Here is a 22,176-nt window from a genome sequence, read left to right on the forward strand (position 1 = left end):
ATTTTTAGCGCCGAAGCCACTTTTCCCACTAATAGGAAAGTGAACAGGCGTAATTGTCGAATCTGGGGTACAAAGCATCCACACAAATGCATTGAATTTGAGCATGATTCGCCAAAGGTAAATGTTTTTTGTGTCTTGTCATGTCGAAAACTGTACGTGCCATTCTTCTTCACTGAGACCACTGTCACTGGATATTCGTAAATGGACATGTTGCAGCATTGGCTGATGACTCAAATGCAATCAGACTCTCCATTCATCTTTCAGCAGGTTGGGGCTCCACCCCATTTTCATCATGAAGTTCGTGGAGACCTGAACGCGGAGCTGCCGCATTGATTGGCCGTGCTACAGAAGGGGACAGCTGTTTTATGAAATGGCTTCCCCAATCACCAGATCTCACTCTGTGTTACTTTCTTCTATAGGGACACATTAAAGATCTGGTGTGTGTACCGCCTCTACCACGTTATGTAGCAGAGCTCCGGGAGAGAATACGGAAAGTGACTGCCACTGTCAACGATGCCATGCTGGGACAGGTATGGCAAGAATTCGATTACCATATTGACGTCTGCTGGGTCACTCATGGTTCGCATATCGAATGTTTGTAAAAAGACTTTCCGAGTTCCTTTTCAAAATACGATGTGGATGACATATGTACCATGTTTAGTTCTTGTGCAATAAATAATTAAAAGTGTTCCTGGACTTTGTGCACACCCTGTAGAACCACACATCATAAAATAAGAGGAAAATGTTGGCTTCATGGATTCCATTGTTGATCGCTTGGTTATCAATGTAGCAGACGACAGTTCTAGAACTGAAATGTATGTCTCGGATTCGGATAAACATGGAGCTAAGAGATTATCAGACACCTGACTGTAATTAATACCTTCAGCGGCTTCAGTATTCAACAATACTTTGTATTGCCTGCAGTATCCTTTTGCATCACATGTAGCTCGCTCAGAAAAATTACCCTGTGTTAAAGTTAGGAATTTTCATCAGTCTTATTTGTAATTAGAATCTATGTCAGGTGAGAATAAGAGCATTTTGTGCTTTCCATTTGGTCACCTAAGAAGTGTGTGCGGTAGTGCTGGAGTTTTGTCGAATATTATTTCATGCTCTTTAAAAATTAAATGACATTTTAAGCTATATTCGTTCTTTGCTCGTCTCGTTTTATGTCTGAACTGCAACTGCTCACATCATTGAAGGTTAGTTGGGCTGACCAGTGCTGTCCAAGTTTATTGCGCCAGTAAAGCTGTTGTCCCACATTACCTCTCAGTCTATGTGCGTGTAACACGGCATAAAACGTGTCCTTATGATAGTACTTGACTGTGCTGGTCACAACTTGCCTTCCGTTCCATGTGAAACGAATTCCAATAAGATTCAAGCAAATGTTGAAGCATACATGGCGTAATATTTACATCAGGTTTATTCTTATGATGAACAGAGTATAGTAAGGTAATATACACATAAATAGTAAAGATATACCAAAGGAACATTCACTTGGAAATTAGCAGATTAAAAGAAATTATGTAGACAAACAAGACTAGTTGGGCTACACTGACACAGCATCCGACAAATGCCTACAAAATGAGGTATGGACCATAGTCCATAATGTACTGACATAAGAATTCTCTGTTTAAAATACGCATGTGTTTGGTCTGTACATATCAAATTTCAAGATACTATTCATAATATTTACCGTACATATAAATAAAACGAGTCTTCACTCAGTTTACCACAAATTGAACTCCCTGTATCAATCAAACAGTTGCCTTCCCACTGACCAATTTTAATTTTAGTGCAAGGACACCTAAAATCTGAATCATACTCTCTGTTGTCAGACATTTCATTCACTTCATCAAATGCTCCATTCACACTGTCTTCACAAAGTTTTATCGTCTTTACAGGTATCATAACATTACTTTGATTACTCATGTTGTCAGGTAAAGACTGAACACAATGAATAGATTCCATGGCACAACTAACGTCACTTGTTACAGATGGAACACAAAACACGTTACTGTTAAAATTACACTTCCTGCTTAGATTCTCTTTCGCTTCATTCCACCAATTGGGATACAAATTCTGACTAACCACAGCTAACTTGTTCCAGAATGCACCTTTATCTAAATTATCATCAATCTGGTCCCAAACAAACTTCAAAAAGTTTCCAACTTTCTTCTTCAGGCTCACAGATACCCCACCTTCACTGTTTGGATCATTACTCTGCTTTTAATTAGTGAAAACTGTTTTCACTGGACTGGTATTCCATGGCCCTCACTTACATCACATACACCACTTACCTCACATGTATTGTCAACGTCATTCACAAATAACTCTGAAACTTCATTATTCTTAAGTTCCACAAATACCTGATATCACCATCATATTCCTACAAAATTACTTCGTCTACAACATCACTGGAAATACAAGTCTCATCTCCACAAAGTCAGTTACCTCACCTACATTCATTTGCAATAAGCCACCAGTCTCAGACTTACCAACCTCAGTTACTTCACATCTACATCAAAAATAAAACCTAGTTCAGATCCAATACAGTCATCACGTTATTTACATATATCAACAATTCTGTTTTCCACTCAAGAGAAGAAATCATTAGTACATACTACACCAAAATTCTCACTACTCTCGTATTCTGGTTTGTGATTAGCACTTACATCACCATAATTAAACATAGTATTCCAAAACTTTTGATCAAAACATAAATGAGAAATCTGATATTCCTTCTCTTCAATTTCAGATACATGTGCCATATCATTAACACTGTTATTACTGTCTAATTGAAAGTGTAACTTAGGGGTCATGCACTTGTTACGTTTCCTCATCCAAAAACTATGGACCTTCATTGAGGCAAACTGCCATTTACCAAGCACTTACTTCTGTGATTGTTTCTTCTCTTAAAGTGCCCATGATTATTCCCACTATCCCTACCCTACTGCTGTTCAGAAAATCTCTCTCCACTGTCATTTTGATCCTGATGGAAGTTATCATTATTATTGTTTCTGTGATTTCGCCCATTGTGATTTCTATCATTCCTATTATTATGGTACATACTTCTTTCTGATGCCCTATCCACACTGTCTACATATTGTAAAAACTATTCATGACAATTGTCAGGTCTGTGTGTCTAATCCCTCTGCAATCTTTCTTGTAATCTCTTTTTAAGTGCACCAGTCAAGGTCATTTCGTCCAATGGTTTGTCAGAATGTGCTAATTTTTTAAGTTGGTTCTTACATAACTCTTTCAAAGTGCCATCCCTATTCCTGTAATTAGGCTCATTCAAAAATTCAGTTTTGATTCTCCCCTGTTTTGCTTCCAACCAAAATTTATTTTGAAAACTTTTCTCAGAACTCTGATATGTTTCCCACTGACTTAAATTTACCTATGACAGAGCTTCACCTTCAAAAAATCTTTTACCAAATTTAATTTTTTGATTGTCATTCACACCAGACACAAAGCTATATCTGCAGTGGTGCAGAAAATATACTGGATGTAAATTATCTGAAGGAAAACTTTTGATAGTAGTGTTAAACTATGCAATACCATTCTTTGAACCCAGATTTTTGTTAATACATCTTTCCTAAACTTTTTTGATCTAAAACACATTTTTGCATATTATTCCCTGCATTAAAATTTTTTTGTTTAAATTAGCGACATTTTGTTGGGTGGTAGATCCCAACTCACACAGTTTTTCCGCAATGGTCTTCTGTTCAACTCTGATATCATCAACATTCTTTAATTTTTTCGCTGACTCAGCCACAAGCTCATTTTCTAAAACACTAAATTTATTTTCTAAAACATAAACCTTTTCATTCACACTTTTTAACCCCTCTGAAAACCCATTTTTTTAACTCTGAAACTTGATTAATAAGTTACTGAGTTTTCAACTCGTTGAATTGTCCTTGTAGTGAAGTTTGAAAATCATTTAACCTTTCATTAACTGCACTAAATTTGCTGTTGTTATCTGTCTTCGTTTCCTCTAATTTTGCCAAAATGATCTGCAAAACACCAGTCTTTACTGTTTATTTAAAGTCTGCGATTTCACTCGGCTCAAACATGCCCTGACTGGATCCTGCAGCTTTCATGTCTACCTCACTTTTGCTTTCATCCCTATTCATTTCGTTAATAAGCACACAAGTCCATAAGCTAATTAACTTGACAAATAGTTTGTACTTATCTTTCCTTTTTCATGTCTCTAGTTGTAGGTGTAAAGTCTTTCTCACTTTCATTAGATCCGATCCATCGTTATTGGTAGTGCATCGTCACTGTTGGTATAAAGATCCTTTGTTGGGCAGCCTTCAGTTTTGCTACATGTGATCGAAAATTTATTCGTACATAAATTTCCAAAATCAACGAAATAAAACAATTTCTGCAACAGACAAAACTTCATTATTAGTCAATTAATCACAGATGACGCTCACACTTGTAATCTCCTACCCTCCTTCCTTCTTCCATCTATTGTCCACATTACACACTTCCCAGTCCACATAATTAATTAGCAAAGTCTTATATGAAGATTTGAGAGGAGCGAAGATTACAATAAACTTTCAGATTTTCTTAGCTTTTCATGTTGAGATGGACCCAGTTCTTTATGTCTAGGGGTCTGTTTCTTGAAGCTGAAAATCTACCATTAGGTACTCACAGTTGGTTTCACCAATATAAACTGGAAAATTGTTGTTGCAGAATTTGTTATGTAAGTATATTTTCCACTGATTTTCTCACATTTTACTATATCATATAGTATTTTCATTTCTCACATTAACAAAGCCAAAATTACATTGTTTGCACCTATTATACAAAAATACATACAATCACATCAGAGGTAAGTTTGTGAATCTCACACTATGCGGAAATAACAGTATTCCAAAGGACTTACAATTTTTCTTAACAAATGAACTCCTATTAGTTTTCGTTATATTATAATTTCGATTATTACTTCATAAATTGATCCAGAAATAAACATATTAAACAGCACAGGATTGTGTAATCAATAATAGTAATTTTAAATGTGCAAATAATTTGTAATTTCAAATGTTTCTAAAAAAATATTTTAACTTTACATTCCGAACTAGTACTTATCGATTATAACATCGAAACTACAATATTTTATCAAGTAATTCGTTTTTATAATTTTTAACTTGAAATATAACACTGTGTATAAAATTATATGGAAGTTTTCAGAAAGGCAACTGAGATAATATTGACTTCTCTGAAATTCGAAAACTAATACTGGTATCGACAACTACTGTTGAGGACCAAGTAATACTAGAAAAGTATGTCCCATTTCAGTACTTACTGTTATTGTGTCATGGAGTGGGGTGGCAGACATGAGCTCCACCCAGGTGGTGGAGCCTTGTCTCCTGCAAATTGATTACATAAATAATATGCATCAATATATTATTGATACTGATTTGTATTTCATGCCATGAGATGCTTCCTCTCTAGCACAGAGTGAGTCTGTTTCCCACCAAGTTTTTCAGGGAGGGTTGGTGATGTAGGGGGAGAGGGGTGCAGGGTAGGACATCCTCTGGTGGTGGAATTGTGCACTAGCTCAATCGATCCCTGCATGTCAAGGTGACCACACACACGAAAATTTTCCAACAAGAAAACACCTCCAATGTGCAGCAGTGTAATTACATAATTAGGTTGTGTAGTTGCTCAATGTGAGCTTCTCCCACCAAATAAAGAGACTGACTCTCTGAAAATTGAATTTTGTAAATAAACAGCATATATCCTCTGCTATGTAACTGACATTGACTTCAGTTTTGTATCATGAGGTCCTTCCTCCTCAGCTCCTTACTGATCTATGTAACTAGCCATTCATATGAAACAGCTACTGTGCTACAGACTGCATGAATCTATACTTTATAATTACTAAAATGTAAAATTATACCCCTTAAAAAACACACAAGTAATTTAAGAACTAAACTAATAGAAACGGCAAAAAGGCTATATACGTAACTTATTGCTCTATTGTTCCTTCTTTTACATCAGTTACAAGTTATAATGGCGCAAAAAATCAGCCCCTGTTAAAGAGGTTCATTAATGTCAGCCACCATAAAGGTTCATGTAAATATTTTGCTAAGACCTACGTCGACAGGGAGGTAGTGGAACCATATGTCATTATAGGTGAATCATTCGCAGTCTGGGGCTATAGCAGAGATCTTTATGTGTGAGAACTTATAACTTTTCTCAGGATTGCGCTTAGCTTGGAACCTGAGTCTACTAGCAAAAGTTAGTTTCTACTCTTGTTGAGAACACAGATAAGGTTGTTGTGTTTCAAAGTGTGAACCAAACTTACGTGGTTTCAACATAGGATTGTACAGCCAACTTGTTATTTGGTTTTGCATGTAGTGCCTAATCGTTTTTTCTTGATTCTGCAGTCTTTGACGCCCACTGAAGATCACAAGCAGTGTTTGGGCCTTCACATAGTCAGGAGCATTGCAGTGCAGCAATGTCAGAATGTGAGTGAAACCCATGCTAACAAGCACTGTGAGTCACCTCAATAACCCGCGCAGAAGTGCAATCGGAATCATGAGGGGTGTGGTCACAGTAATGTACTGATGCACGAAAATCAAATGCACGTCCAAGAACACCTTTCACTCATTCTTCTATAAAGAAGTCCATAGGATCCAAGGAAGAAAACACAGAACTTGATGCTTGTGATCCACGCCTTCTTGCATATGAGAGGGAGGAGTATTGTGATCGCTCTCACTCATACCTTCATACTTATACTGGTCCATATTGTTCATTGCATCACACAATCAGTGGAGGAAAAAGGTATGAGTAGCCTTTGATGAATATCACGATTCATTGTATGGCAGGAAGGTAATGCTGCACATTTCCTGAGTCCCTAGAAACTGTATGGTTGTCACAGGACACCAGTGTGAGTTTTCCGACGTGGTGAGTTAGTGGAATAAGATGCACATATTGATTCCACAAAACGTAACCACTTTATTAAACAGGAATAATCATATGGCATGAGACACATTCACTAACACAAACAGTTCAACATGAATCAGGCAAATACCCAGAATAATACTTAAGACATTACATTCATATAACGTTCTTAGGGCTCGATTTTGCTTGTCCATGTCGACATCTGCAGGTCAGTATCACTACATATGTTTGGATTGATTACAATACTAGTGCCATCTGCAAAAAGATCTGCTTGTTGTATTTTAGATGGAAGGAGATTTACATATTTGGGAAACAATAGTGGACCTAAATTTGAGCCCTGTTGAACCTCCTAAGTGGTTTCTCCTCGATCAGAAGAATCTCCCTTTCTTAAAGTACAACATTCTGTTTTCTTCTTGTTAGTATGGCATTTGTTGGCTACACCATCAATTCCATGAAAGCTCAGTTTGTCTAGCAGAATATTGTGAGTCACATAGTCAAATGCATTAGATATTATTTTGTTATCTAGTGCCTGTAGAATCTGGTGAGTGAACATACAAATCACATTATCAATGAACAGCTCTTCTGATATCCGAACTGTGATTTACTGACATTATTCTTGCTCAGATAGGATACTGTCCCAGAGTACAGGACCATCTCAAAAATGTTGTAAAATGATGTCAGTAATGAAACGTATCGGTAGTTATTGACGTATGCCCCATCACATTTCTTATCGAGGGCTTTACCAACGGCACATTTCACTCTGACTGCATTTCACAGCGGCTTGCAAAGTGTAGCTGTAGATGTAAAGCCCATATATGATGTGGTGAATGCTTCCAGAAAGCGCCCAGTTCATTACCATCCACATTAAAGTCAGGCAAAGAAGATTGTTCACTCGAGAAATTCGTCTCCCGTCCCATCTAATAAGCCTAATCTTGAAGATGCAAGTCCGTAAATATGCTCCTGTCAGTGCGACATTTCAATTCATCTACTCAGACGAATGCTTGCAAAACTTTTATTCTAACTATAATGGATTATTACGCGCCTGTATGGAATCGAATCTCTGTTTTGTGAACGCCACCTGGTGAAGTTCAGAATGGGGGATATCGAACTTGTTCACGCAAGGGCAGCGTCGATTATCACGTGAGTGTGTTGTAGATTTGCCGAACTGAGTTGATAGACGGCCAAGAAAAATACGTATTAAACAATAAAAATTTGCTGTTTAACATTCAATGAATGAGTTTCTGGTAGAAATCGCACAATTTGAGTAACCCCTGCATAAGGATAAGATCAAATTAGTACCGTAACATTGTAATGTTATTATGCCGACTTTCGGTTTGCCTTATACTCTCAGTGAGTTGGAGAGTATGAATGTAGATGTACATTCTAATTTACTAAGTTAATTGCAACCATTTTCCCTGTATCAACATCGAAAAACATTAACGCGCTCACAATAAACAAATGAATAGCTGTGCTCGCCATATTGCGCGCTGCGTCGTAGGAAGATTATGTTCACGTCAATAAAAAATTAGAAATTCCATTAGCCGTCTGACACACAAGTCTTTACGCATTGTTTCAATACCTTCCTTTTTGTCGTGATTAATTTGCTTAAGCATGCTTAATACTTAAATGTTAGTAAAGGATTAGATTATTTTTTCAAAACTGGTATTTGCTTTAATAAGGAAGAAGCTATGTTAGCAACAAAAAAAAGCTTTTTATTTCATTATTGAAATATTTAGGAGCATATAACGAACTTTTCTAAGCACCTTTATTGCGTGCGACCTGACGAGTTTTAGGTGTGTAGAGTTTAACGTAACAGAAGTTGACAAAGTTGTGCAGTATTTTATTGTTTTTTTTGTTTTTTTGTTTTTTTAAAGGAATGTTATTTTAAAAATATTTTATTTTCCTGTACAGGAAAGGAGATTGTCATAATATTTTTTTCTTCTGTTTTTTTAACTTCGGTAACCCGTCATGCGACTCGCAAGGAGTTTCAGTTTTGACAACTGGTTATGTATTACGTCCGAAGCAAGGACGGCTGAGATAGCAGAAGTCCGCATTTGTTACGATGGTGTATGTTGTTAATACATGTAATATTTCAGTCATGTGAAAGACATGTTGGAAAATGTGAAGCAAATGTTGCGCTGGGTCGTTTCGTCGGAAGAAGACACCATTAATTAACGAGAACAGTGTATAAAACTGTACTTATGTCATTCAGTGTCTGTAAGCGGCCATTGTGAATTGTGACGTTTTGTTCGTAAATTGAACATTGACCGACTTGAACAATTGCTGCCTGATGAGAGATCTGGTTTATCATATCAGTATTAGTTTCTACCCGTGGATGGGTTGCAGATATTCTAATTTCGTAGTTCGACAGGCTAGAAGGTGGTTGCTTCATTAGCGTCTGCTTCGAAAGATGCCTGTTGTTCTGTCGAAATACATTGATGCCACAGCTGTTCGATATAATGTTAAAAGAGAAAACGTTACCAGGAGCCTTGTTGCGTTGACCATTTTTGTGTACGGCTTAAGATTAGGTTATCCATACTTACAGTCGCTGTGTAAAATTAGAAGACATGGAACGGAACAGTGCCTTATCAATGGTAAGGATTCAGATGCTGTTGCACAGGCCAAGAAGGACGAGACGGCTGAAGACGATACATCAGCTGACAAGAAAAGGAAGGCCTCCAAGAGTAATGACAGACATCCATCAGTAAATCTAAAATTCCTTTTGCAATTACACAGACTTGTAAAATTAATGGTCCCAGGTATATGGACAGCTGAAACTGGATTGTTGGTTGTGCATTCACTAGCTCTAGCAGCAAGGACTTTTTTGTCAATTTACGTGGCATCATTAGAGGGCCAGATTGTGAAATATATTGTCCGACGAGATGTGAGAAGCTTCGCGTTTATGCTATTGAAATGGCTGGGCGTTGCGGTTCCTGCAACATTCATAAATTCGATGATCCGCTATTTGGAAAGCAAACTTGCCTTGGCATTCAGGTATGATATACTTTGTCGTTGGTTGATTTAATTTATATTCCATGCTTAGAGTTATGTTGCGTCGCTTTTGTGCCAGCTGACATGTTATCAATGAAGAATGTGACAAAACTATTCCATGTTAAAAAATTAGTTTAATGTGCTTGCAATGTTTAAAAGTTCATTTTGAATTTTAACTCCTGCCTTGTAACCAGATTGCTGCAGTAACTATAGTACTTGCCTAGCCCTTTATATAAGGCTTCCCCCCGTAATTGATTTTGGAGCTTTTTGCTTAGTTTGTTGTAGAAAGTCTATACACCTATTTAAGTTTTTTGGTGCTTGAAATGGAAAATTTTCATTTGAGACAGGTATACTATTTTTTTTTAAAGCAATTGCGAAACTCTAATGAAAGTTGCTTTTTATGAACACGCATTGATCTGTATTGCAGTATAGATGGAAGCTTTAATTCTGTGAGAAGTGCAAAGTTTTTCTTGGTATCCTGCTCTTCTTTAGAGGTAATTAAATTTGTATTTGCAAGCAGTAATTTGTGAAAAATCCATTTACTGGAAAGTATGTAAAACAGAATTAGTCCCATGAATGGCTCACAGTAGGGCTACATTCTTGCTGAAATGTCTGTTGTCTTTGCAAAAGATTTGAGTCCAAACATAGCAAAAAATTGCACAGTTATTGGCATGTACATTATTCATTTGTGATGATCTCCTACTACCTTACTGTAAACATACTGACTGATATGCACACCCTTTCATATTCTAGGGGTTCATTGCAATGCTGTCATAGTTTTGGTAATTGTCTTTCTGATGATTATATGCATTATCACCACAGTATCCTGCATCTATTGCATTAGCAGCAAGATGTTTGACAGTATTTGTTTCAAAACTTTTAAAATACTGTAATTATTTGGTGAGATGCCCCAGATAATTATCAGGGAATAACCATTGAGACATCTGTAATATTTATATTTGGTACGTGAAGGAAAGCAATATTCTGCCAATATTGTGTGGCAGATTAAAATAACCTGAAAGACCAGTTTAGTTCTCAAGTAAACACTAGTAACAATCAATACTAAAACAGCTTTTGGTGGTTAACAAAGCTTTAATAGAGTTTGCTTTATCTGTGGAAAACACATTTAATGAATATGTGGTCTAGTACCTCTACTCAGTTAAACTACTTAGCACAGAAACCAACACAATAGAAATAGAAGGCCCGAGGGATTTAGGTGGATGGAACAGAGCTGGAAGAAGTATAATTCACTAGATTCTTAGGTATAAGCATGATTAATCAGCTAGGGTGGAAGCAGCATATTAATGCTGTCTGTCTGTAGGAAACTTAGTTGCATCACATTCATTATGAAGCAGCTACCACAACATGCAGACAAAAGCTTCTGTGCTGAGTATTACTGTGGACTGTTTGAATAATACCTGCAAAATAATATGCAAATGTTAGTGTGCACACCCACAACACTTGGGCTAAGAATGAGGTACAAAGCCTACCACATTGACTGACAATCCTTGAAAAAGGACCTTAGCACTTGTGATATCAAGTTACTTAGTAGTCCACCCAAAAATGTACATGATAGTATACATGATGCCAACTTCCCAAAGAAACACAACAACAATCTGACGTAAAAGCAATTTTGCAGTGTTAAACAGTACCTTTCTACTAAAATTTACTTATCTTGCACACAAAAGACAATGGTCTCAGTTTTGAGTCCCAATCTGGTGCACAGTTTTAAATTACCTTTAAGTTTCACCTATATTGTTCTTTATAATCATTGGTGTTCGAAAGTGCAATCAAAATGCTTGCTCCTTAGGAAAAATGTCATACTAAATGTTTGACGTGTGCTGTATAATACATTTCCTTGCTGTACACAATGCAGTCTTACAGAATCCAATAAAATTTGATTCAGTGCAGGAGAAAGAGCAGTGGCTGCAGTAGGTTGGACATATTGTAGCTGCAAACGAACTGTACACTTATTACATTTGGATTGTAAATGGAAGCAGCTGGTAATATAATTACTTCTGGAAATTGTTCGTGTAGTTGAAAACTGTCGAGTTTGAATCACAATTAATCTGTATGTCAAGTTGTAACTGTCTTGGTGAGTTCATTTACATGTTAGAGGTCCTATCAGATAAGCTGGTGTGAAGTTCTAAGAAACACCTGATATGGTGATCACCTCACTTTACTACAAACAAAAGGGACTAAAACATTGGTAATGCTGTGGAATTTTGAGTTTGCTTGTACATAGATTACCATAATAGTGCTGGGATGCTTAAAATGAGGAAGGCAAAGATCAGACATCTATTTTTTTGAGAAATGGGAAAAACCAAATATCTCTCTTGAAATTGTTTCATTCTGAACACACAGAAATTGTCAGATGTGAAAGTAACTTCATTTTTACAACAAGGATATGTTACTGTTCACAGTATGTGTAAATGACCTGGTGAACACATTGGAAGCTCCGTTAGGCTGTTTATTAATTAAGCTGTTGTGTATGGGGAAGTTTTAAGACTGCAAAATTGTAATGAAATGCACGAAGGCCTTAAGAGTATCCACACTTGGTGCAGAGATTGACAGTTGTCCCTCATCATAAGCAAATCTAACATATAGTGAATCAGTTGGCAGGAAGACCCATTATTATTCAGTTTCACATTTATCAATAAAACATGAAACATTTGCAATAGTGAAATATCTAGGAGTATGTTTTTATTTGAAGTGGAATGACCTCTTAAGAAAGGGAAAGGAAGATGAAGGAATAATTCAAAAGCTAAGATTGCTTAAATACTGTTATCCAGTAAACAGTATTTAAGCGATCTTGGCTTTTGAATTATTTCTGCAACAGAGTGATCACACAGAAAGAGGTAGCTTTTAAAATACTTATTGGTTCAAATATTGAGCAATGTTCTTTAATCTGGGATCCTCACCAGATACGCTTAGTGCAGCAGATAATGATCCAAAGAAGAGCAATACATTTTGTCATTCAGCATGCATAAGAGCGACATGGGAAGGAAAAAACAAAACAAAACATCCGTGGCCAGGCCCCTGAAAACCACGTGATGAGAACCAGCCGCCATGTCATTTGCTGTGGTGATGTGTCATGTGGATGAAGTTTGGAGGGGCACAGGATCAGCACACCACTCTCCCAGTTGTCGTCAGCTTTCAGACCATGGAGCCACTATTTCTCATTCAAGTAGAGCCTCACTTGGCAACATGAGCCTGAATGCACTCCATTCCAGTCCTCCCGCCAATGAAAAATCCCTGGCAGTATCAGGAAATGATCCGGGATCCTCCACACGAGGGTCAGACATGCTGACCATCTGACTACAGATATGGACCTCAGAGAGGTTTACTGTTTACATTTTGAGAACCTGTTTTTCCAAGATAAGTCAGGCAATGTATTACTCCCACTATATATATATATATATATGTCTTGACAACTTGTCATTATGGTAAAGCCAGGAAAAATTTCAAACTCATTGTACCTGCTCAATCTTCATGTATGGAACTGGAAAAGGGGGGTGGTGAAGAATGATCGTGGTATCCTGTTTCAATTAAACCCCACCATTCATGCCATAAGAGAGCTTGTTGCATATGTAGGTGTAGGCCCTATATATACTAGCTGATCAAAAGTTTCCTGGCACCTGTTAGTGGACATTAATACGGAGTGTTTCCTCTGTTTGCCTTTATGACGACTTGAACACTACTGGGAACACTTTCAATGAGATGTCTGAATGTATGCGGAGGAATGGCAGCCCAATCTTCCTCAAAAGATAAAACCAGAGGAGGTAGTGCTGTTGAAGCTGTAGTCTAGAGTAAACTGAATATTCCAACTCATCCACAAGGTGTTCCATTGGGTTCAGGTCAGGACTCTGGGCAAGCCAGTCCATTTCAGGAATGTTATTCTCTGCAGACGATTACCTCACAGATGCTGATACAATCATCATCTCCAAACTGCTCCTCTATACCGTACTCAGTACACAATGCTATACAAAACCTGTTCATATCCTTCTGCATTTAGCATTTTCTTATGCACAGTAATGGGACCACACCCTAACCACAAAAAACACCTCTGTATCATAACGCCTCTTCCTCCGTACTTCACTAATGGCACTGCACATGATAACAGATAAAATTCTCTAGGCATTTGTAGAAACCAAACCCTTCCATCAGATTGCCACAGTGTACAGCATGATTCATCACTCCAAATCACTCATTTCCAGTTATCCACTGTCCAATGACATTGCTCTTTACATGGCCTCAGGCATCGCTGATTACAGAAAAGAGTAGCTTATGGAACTTCCCTACCATTGTACCCCATTTTTTAAACTCCCTATGCACAGTCTTTGTCTAGCTGGATAGCTGGTAGCACTTTGGAACTCATGAGTGATTCCTTCCATTGCTTCAATGGTAGTTTTTAAAACCACCTTCCACAATACTCAGTGGTCCCTGTCAGTCAGTACATTAGGTCTGCCTGGTCTTTGTTAAGCTGTGGTTGTTCCTTCGCATTTAGAGTTCACAATTGCAATCACCAACAGTCTATTTTAGCTCCTTTAGAAGGGTTGAAGTGTCCATGATTGATTTGTTACTCAAGTGACATCTAATGACTAATCCACGTTTGAGGTCACTGAGCTCTCCTGACCAACCCATTCTGCTGTTAGTGCTTCTCCACTAATAACGCGATACTCCCTCCATCCTTTTATATTGGTGGAGCCATCTCTCATTTCATCAATTTGTCAATTCAGCATTACATGGGGTGTCTGAATACTTTTGAACATATAGTGCAGATGTATGAGAGTGAGAAACATCTTATAGAAAAAGCTTTGCAGACACATTTTCAAGCTTCTACTGTTCTGAAATGCATCATTGTTCAGCTCTTTGCTGTGTTCTCCCCAAAACATGTCACTAATAGATCAGCAATTGCAACTGCAGTACATAAAATAGATAATACGAGCTTTCAATAAATTATCTTTGATCATCCATGTTTAATAAGTCTGCCAGTTACTGTAAACGTGATGTTGATGGCTGCCTTATTACTGTAGTGCAAAGGATGATACTCGTAAGTGATAGTTGCTAGGTGTGGAATTCCTCCCATAAGTGCATTTTGTAATCATAGTACACCTGTAACCCCTTTTAATCCTTTTAAAAACATGCCATTAGCATGTTCTTCCTCCACACTCCCTCATTTTAGACACTCGGCACCTGACCTCCCCAACCATTCTGTTGCATTTTTTCCTCTGCTCTCCTCCGGCTCCCACTTCCCTGAACTCAGTTCTGCCTTCATAAAGTTTTCTCTGTTGCATGATTCACTTCATTGTTCAGTCCTCACAGTCAGACAATATCTTCTGCTTTTATATTTTCCTTTGCACCTGTTCTCCCCCTCCACACTGTTCCCAACAAGAGTCTGTCATACTGTGTTGCCTACTTAAAAATGGAAATTATGAGCCATTGACATGTAGTGCTTTTTTTTTTTTTTTTTTTTTAAAGTGTAACAGCTAATGAATTTTTAATGTTGGATATTACTTGTTCACTAAAGATGAGTTGTAGGCCTAATTGAAACACCTTATCTGTTGGACTAAAAAAGAACTGCAATAAGAAGCTTTGTAACTCATGTCCTGTGAATTGTTGTTGTTATTGAAAGTAATGATTTCCTTGCATTATTGATCACCACACAGATTATTCTTGCTGTTGCAGATCCCGGCTGGTTGAATATACATACCGTATGTACTTCAAAAATCAGACATACTACCGTACTGGCAACTTGGACTGTCGAATAGAAAATGCAGATCACCGCTTAACAGATGAAATTACAGCATTCACATCTTCAGTTGCACATCTGTACTCTCATATTACAAAACCTCTTTTTGATTGCCTTTTGATAGTAATGGCTTTAGCCAGAACAAGCAAGAAGATGGGAGCTGCTGTTATCCCAGGTACACCACCTTCGTATAAGATTTATTGTAATTAAGAAATACTTACTCCTGTACTTAATTTTTATTCACTGGTTTTGCTGTAGCTGTAGCTGTAGCTGTAGCTGTTATGTAAATTTATTTTGACATTTGTGTTGTAATTGAACATGAGACACTGCAGACTCATTTTGCTGTTAAACATCCAATTTCATTAACCATATCTTTCCATTCCGTAGTGTGTTCATGAGTGGGGAGATAAGTGCTAATGTAGTATAGTCGTTATGTACTCTTAGTCCAAATTTTGAAATTCATGAATCCATCTTTTGCACCAACTGAAGTTGACTGTAAGCTTTTTCGTAGAGAGAATACTGCAGTCAAAAGATTTCTGCAGTTGAAACGTGATTTTGTTGGTGTTGCCACTTATCCCTCCTTATATACACATTGCAAGCAAAAGATTTATCAGGTAAAGTAGACAAGGAGATAAAAATGGACACTCTAAACAATAAATATTTGGCTTGAGAATTTGAATCTGAGGCCTAGAATGTGTTGATATCCCAAGCTAAGCTAAAGGAATTTGCCAAAATAAAGCCTGTTCTGTGACACAGGATAATGCCTACACGAATTAAATATGGTTTATAAATTGTAAGATATAACATAACTAAGAAGAAAACTTCAAAGCAACTTGAAGAGATGTTGTTATTGCTTTTATGCACAATAATTTAAACATTCTGCCAGCACTCCCTTAAGTACATAATTAGTTTTTCAAGGAAATTTTATTATGAGTCTGAAAGTATGGTCCCAAAACATGAAATACTGACATCATTTGCTGACTGACATTTCAGCTTCTTTATACAAATACTGAGAAATCTCTGTGACAGAAATAGTGTATTTTAGACTTTTCTTACTTTCAATTCTTCACCTAACTGTGCTAAAACGCTGAGATAGTAAATTCTATTAATTGTAATTCTGTGATTGTAGCACACAATGTAAACTTGTCATTTATGCAACAAGTACAGTATTACTTTAGCAGCTGGTCTTTGTACCACTTGTATTTTGGGAGATTTCAGTGAAGTTGTGTTACCAGTATTTGTTAATTTCTTTCATTTCTTGGCAATAAAGATAAACAAAGTTTACACAAAATACTGCCAGTGATCTGAGTAGGATGGAGAAAAAAGTTTCATTCAGCTCTCAGCAGCTTCACATTCCTTGTATTGTGCTGCTTCTGAAATTCTTTCGAAGAAATTGATGAACATTGGTGATATTGTTCACATCCACACTTTCTGCCAGATTGGTGTGTTGTGAAAGGTGATACAAATGGTGTTATAACTAGTAACGATTACAGTTTTGAAACTTCCAGTGGTTATCCATCTATCTTGCAATACTGTTAGCCTTTTGTTCATAATTTTTGATTGCAAGTTTCTCTGACATAGGAAAATGGGAGGAGTACGTTGTTACAGTTTTCATTTAAGTGTCACCACATAAATTTGACTTTCCTCCAGCTGTCCTCTTGCTCTGTATTTGTTTTACTGAAAATTTGTTTACTTGTTAATGCACAGACCTGATGACAACTAACATCTTGAGTTTTGTCAACCATAAAACCTTCATTTCTTCTACTATTATACATATAACACACTTAATACTGGCTTTGTGTATCTGTTCTATAAAAGATAGTGTTTTAGTGTGGGAAGAGAGTAGTTTTATACTGAACTATAGTCAGGAAGTGTTCCAGAATGTCCTTTGATCTCATAATTTACAAATTATGTGAGAAAATGCTGAATTTACAGAAAGTCATATAAAATGTAGAGGTGACTGCTTAGGCCTTTAAACCCATTGTCGGGCAGCAGGGGGATACACCCATTTAGTTCTTAACCCATGATCTATGTTGATGGAATGTTAAATCCTGAAAAATATTTGAAACTTCAGATTCTTTTTTGTAAGTTAGACAATTTAAACTTGTAAAAGTACCACATACATTGTTTACTGTGTTGTGAACATGGTTAAGATAGAAATTCTATCAACACAAGTAACTTACAAGTAGGTATCCTCAGAGCAGTGAAGCAACTTAGGAGGAGCTTGTGGGCTCTCAGCACCAAGGTTATCTGCATGAAGCAACTTGAATCACTTAATAAAGGCATCTTTTCTAATCCAGATTGTATACCAGTTAGGTTCCTTTCAGAGTATGCTGGTGCAATGCTTAAAAATCATGTACAACCTCTCACTCAATGAAAGATCCACATCTAAAGATCTACATCTAAAGATTGGAAAGTTACACAGGTCAACCAATATTCAAGAAAGGCAATAGGAGTAATCCACTAAATTACATTAGGCACTGGACTCGCATTCGGGAGGACGACGGTTCAATCCCGCGTCCGGCCATCCTGATTTAGGTTTTCCGTGATTTCCCTAAATCGCTCCAGGCGAATGCCAGGATGGTTCCTTTGAACGGGCACGGCCGACTTCCTTCCCCATCCTTCCCTAACCCGATGAGACCGATGACCTCGCTGTCTGGTCTCCTTCCCCAAACAACCCAACCCAACCACTAAATTACAGCCCATATCTTTTAACGTCGATATGCAACAGGATTTTGGAACACCTCAAAGAGAATGGTCTATTAATACATAGTCAACAGGGATTTAGAAAAGATCATTCTTGTGAAACACAACTGGCTATTTACTCACATAAAGTGTTGAGTGCAATTGACAAGAAAGCTCAAATTGATTCCATACTTATAGCTTTCCAGATGGCTGTTGACACCATAGCTCACAAGTGGTTTGTAATCAGATTGCATGCTTGTGGAATATTGTCTCAGTTATGTGAGTGGATTCATGATTTCCTGTCAGAGAGGTTACAGTTCGCAGTAATTGATGGTGGGATTTCTAGCATTCCTCGAGGTGTGTTATAAGCCCTCTGCTGTTCCTTATCTATATAAACAATTTAGGATACAATCTGGGCAGCCATCTTAGGTGGTTTGCAAATGATGCTGCTGTTTATCACCTAGTAAAGTTATCAGAAGCTCAAAAACAATTGCAAAACAATTTAGATATGGTATCTGTATGGTGTGAAAATTGGCAGTTGACCCTAAATAATGGAAAGTGTGAGGTCATCCACATGAGTGCTAAAAGGAATCTGTTAAACTTCAGTTGCATGGTAAATCAATCAAATCCAAAGGCCATAAATTCAGCTAAATACTTAGGAACTGCAATTATAAACAATTTACATTGGAAAGAACACACAGAAAATGTTGTGGGGAAGGCAGACTAAAGATTTTGTTTTATTGGCAGAACACTTAGAAGATGCAACAAATCTAATAAAGAGACTGCCAACACTGCGCTTATCCATGCTCTTTTTGAGCACTGCTGTGTGTTGTGGGATCCTTACCAGACAGGATTAACAGGTGCATCGAGAAAATTCGAAGAAGAACAGCACATTTTGTATTATTGAGAAGTAGGGGGGAGAGTATCGTGGACGTGATACAGGATTTGGGGTGGAAATCTTTAAAACAAGGCATTATTCACCGTTGCAGAAACTCCTCACAAAATGTCAATCACCAACTTTCTCTTCTGAATGTGAAAATATTTTGTTGATGCTGACCTACATAGGGAGAAACAATCATCATAGTACAATAAGGGAAATCAGAGCTCACACAAAAGGTATAGGTGTTAGTTTTTTTCCACTTGCATTTTAAGAATGGAATAATAGTGTTAGTGTGAAGGTTGGTGGATGAACTCTCTAATAGGCACTTGCATGTGATTTGAAGAGTAGCTATGTAGATGTAGATGAATATTTTGAGAAGGCTCCACAATCTGTTTAGTCAAAAAAAACACTCAGAGATTCTCCAGCAAACTGGAAGAAGCAGAGAATGAAACTCCACTGGTAAAACTGGAGACAAGTGCTAGAGAAGGAAACAGTCATGTCATTCACAAACTCAAAAATATTTAACAAGGTCATCCATAATTACTTAAGCAATAGAAGCAAACAGTGGGAGTGCATATGCTTTCAAATAGTGCCTCACCTTCAAGATGTGCAATAGATAGCTTTCCAACTGACAAGCAGAAATGCTTTTATCACAGACCTCTAATTGGCTAAAAGGAAAAAAGAAATATGTTTCTTCATAATATTTTTATTAATGGGATCCTCTAATAGACTCTAAAATCCAAACAACTGAGTAAGGAATGATGAAGGGAAAACTGCACTGAAATTGATGTATCCACATTACTTACTGGCAGTCTCCCTGAGTTAAGTGTGGTGAGCTATTTAGTTTCAAAACATACTTACTGCGGAGTCCCCAAGTTAAGTGTTATGAGCTACTTAGTTTTGAAACATTGTAGCTATGACTAAAAATGAAAATCTAACCAATTAATTATTGAACTGCAGTGTTAGACTGTAAGATACAAAGGAAAGAGTTTTTTAACAAAATATTTTCCTTAAAATTATTTAATAAAGATTGCATGGTGAAGAAAATACGCGAATCCCAAATTAACGGTTTTTAATTTTTTATAAAGGAAGGAAAACATTTACCATCAAGAACCATATCTGGAGATCATTGTAACTTTGCTTTATTTCCACATGTCTCGTCCCTATCACTCGACTCATTGAGATGTCAGTCACAAAGTTACTTCACTAAACATGTTTTACTGTTTGTTTATATTAACAATTTGAAATGACAGGTGCTACTCACCGGACAAGTCCTTCATCGTATGTAGACAATGGAACATTCACACACTCATACAAGTACAACTGACACACACACACACACACACACACACACACACACACACACACACACACACACACACACAGCTACTATTGTCTCTGAGTGCTGAGGCCCAATTGTAACTGCATCTCAGGTGAACAGCTATTTTTTTCTGGGGTGGGTAATGGGGTTTCAGAAGAGTGTGGGGCAGCCAGGGATGCAGGGTAGAGGTTGGGGAAGATGCCAGTGCTGCCTGTGGGAGCATGCAGGTATGTGCGACATCGGGATGCTTTGCTGGTGTTGCAGCATCAGGATGCTTTGCTGGTGTGTGTTTGGGGGGGGGGGGGGGGGGCACAGCAGTGCAGAGAAGAGAGAAGTACAGAAGGTGACCGGATTATGTAGGTGTGCTGGTGGCACTGGTGTATGTAGGGCTATGGTAGGAGCAGTTTTTGAGACCAGGGGGGTTACATGAACAAAGGATATGTGGCAACTCTCTCTGCAACACAGCCTGCATTTCAGTAACGACCCTGGCCTCAGCCTTCACTAGTTCCTGTCCTCAACCTGCATCTGCCCTTTCCTGCTTCCACTAGCTCTACCTACACTTTCTATTACAGCAGTGAAGTTGGGTAGTCCTCTCTCCCCTGTATTTCTGTCTTCATCCCAGTAAAGCATCTCGATGCTATACCTGTCTACTTCTTCATACATGCACTGCAAAATACCATACGGTGCATGGTGGAGGATACTTTATACCTCTACTAGTCATTTCCTTTCCTGTCCCACTCGTGAATAGAATGAGGAAAAAATGTCTTTGCGAGCCCTAATTTCTTTAATCTTATCTTCATGGGCATTACATGAAACATACGTTGGCGACAGTAGAATAATTCTGCAGTCAGTTTCAGATGGTGATTCTCTAAATTTTCTCACTAGTGTTTTGGGAAAAGAACATTATCCACCCTCCGGGGATCCCAATTTGAGTTCATGAAGCCTCTCTACAATACTCACATGTTGGTCGAACCTACTAGTAACAAGTCTAGTGGCTCGCCTCTGAATTGCTTACTCAAACAGTACTCAGCAGTGTGTTGCACTAGTGTTCTATTCACAGTCTCCTTTATAGATGAGTTACACTTCCCTAAAATTCTCCCAATAAACCAAAGTTAACCATTTGCCTTCCCTATTCCCAGCCGTATATGCTAATTCCATTTCAGACTGCTTTACAGTTTTACACTTAAATATTTAACCAATCAGAGTGTTTCAAGCAGGACACTACCAATGCTGTATTCATTTATTTTTATTTATTTATTTATTGTTCCGTGGGACCAAATTAAGGAGAAGTCTCCATGGTCATGGAACGAGTCAATACATGAAATTACAACACGATAGTAGAAACAGATAAAATGAAATATAAAAAAAACTTATTCAGGTGACAAGTTGTAACTTTAAATAAAGAAAATCAACAATGTAACACTGGAATTTGCTTAATTTTTTAGCTCTTCCAGGAGCTCCTCGACAGAATAGAAGGAGTGGGCCATGAGGAAACTCTTCAGTTTAGACTTAAAAGAGTTTGGGCTACTGTTAAGAGTTTTGAGTTCTTGTGGCAGCTTATTGAAAATGGATGCAGCAGAGTACTGCACTCCCTTCTGCACAAGAGTCAAGGAAGTGCATTCCACATGCAGA

General features: G+C 37.6%; 1 protein-coding gene across 1 annotated transcript in view; it reads left to right on the plus strand.

Moving 5' to 3' along the window:
• Nucleotides 1-8,911: 8,911 nt before the first annotated feature.
• The window catches only part of LOC124721465 (ATP-binding cassette sub-family D member), a 101,826-nt gene continuing 88,561 nt past the window's right edge, over nucleotides 8,912-22,176 (plus strand). Inside the window, exons 1-2 of the mRNA XM_047246455.1 lie at nucleotides 8,912-9,909; nucleotides 15,595-15,833. Of these exons, the coding sequence (XP_047102411.1) occupies nucleotides 9,326-9,909; nucleotides 15,595-15,833 (823 nt within the window). The 5' untranslated portion in view covers nucleotides 8,912-9,325. The remainder of the gene's footprint in view (nucleotides 9,910-15,594; nucleotides 15,834-22,176) is intronic.

The sequence above is a fragment of the Schistocerca piceifrons genome, chromosome X (genome assembly GCF_021461385.2).
Source record: "Schistocerca piceifrons isolate TAMUIC-IGC-003096 chromosome X, iqSchPice1.1, whole genome shotgun sequence".
Lineage (NCBI taxonomy): Eukaryota > Metazoa > Arthropoda > Insecta > Orthoptera > Acrididae > Schistocerca > Schistocerca piceifrons.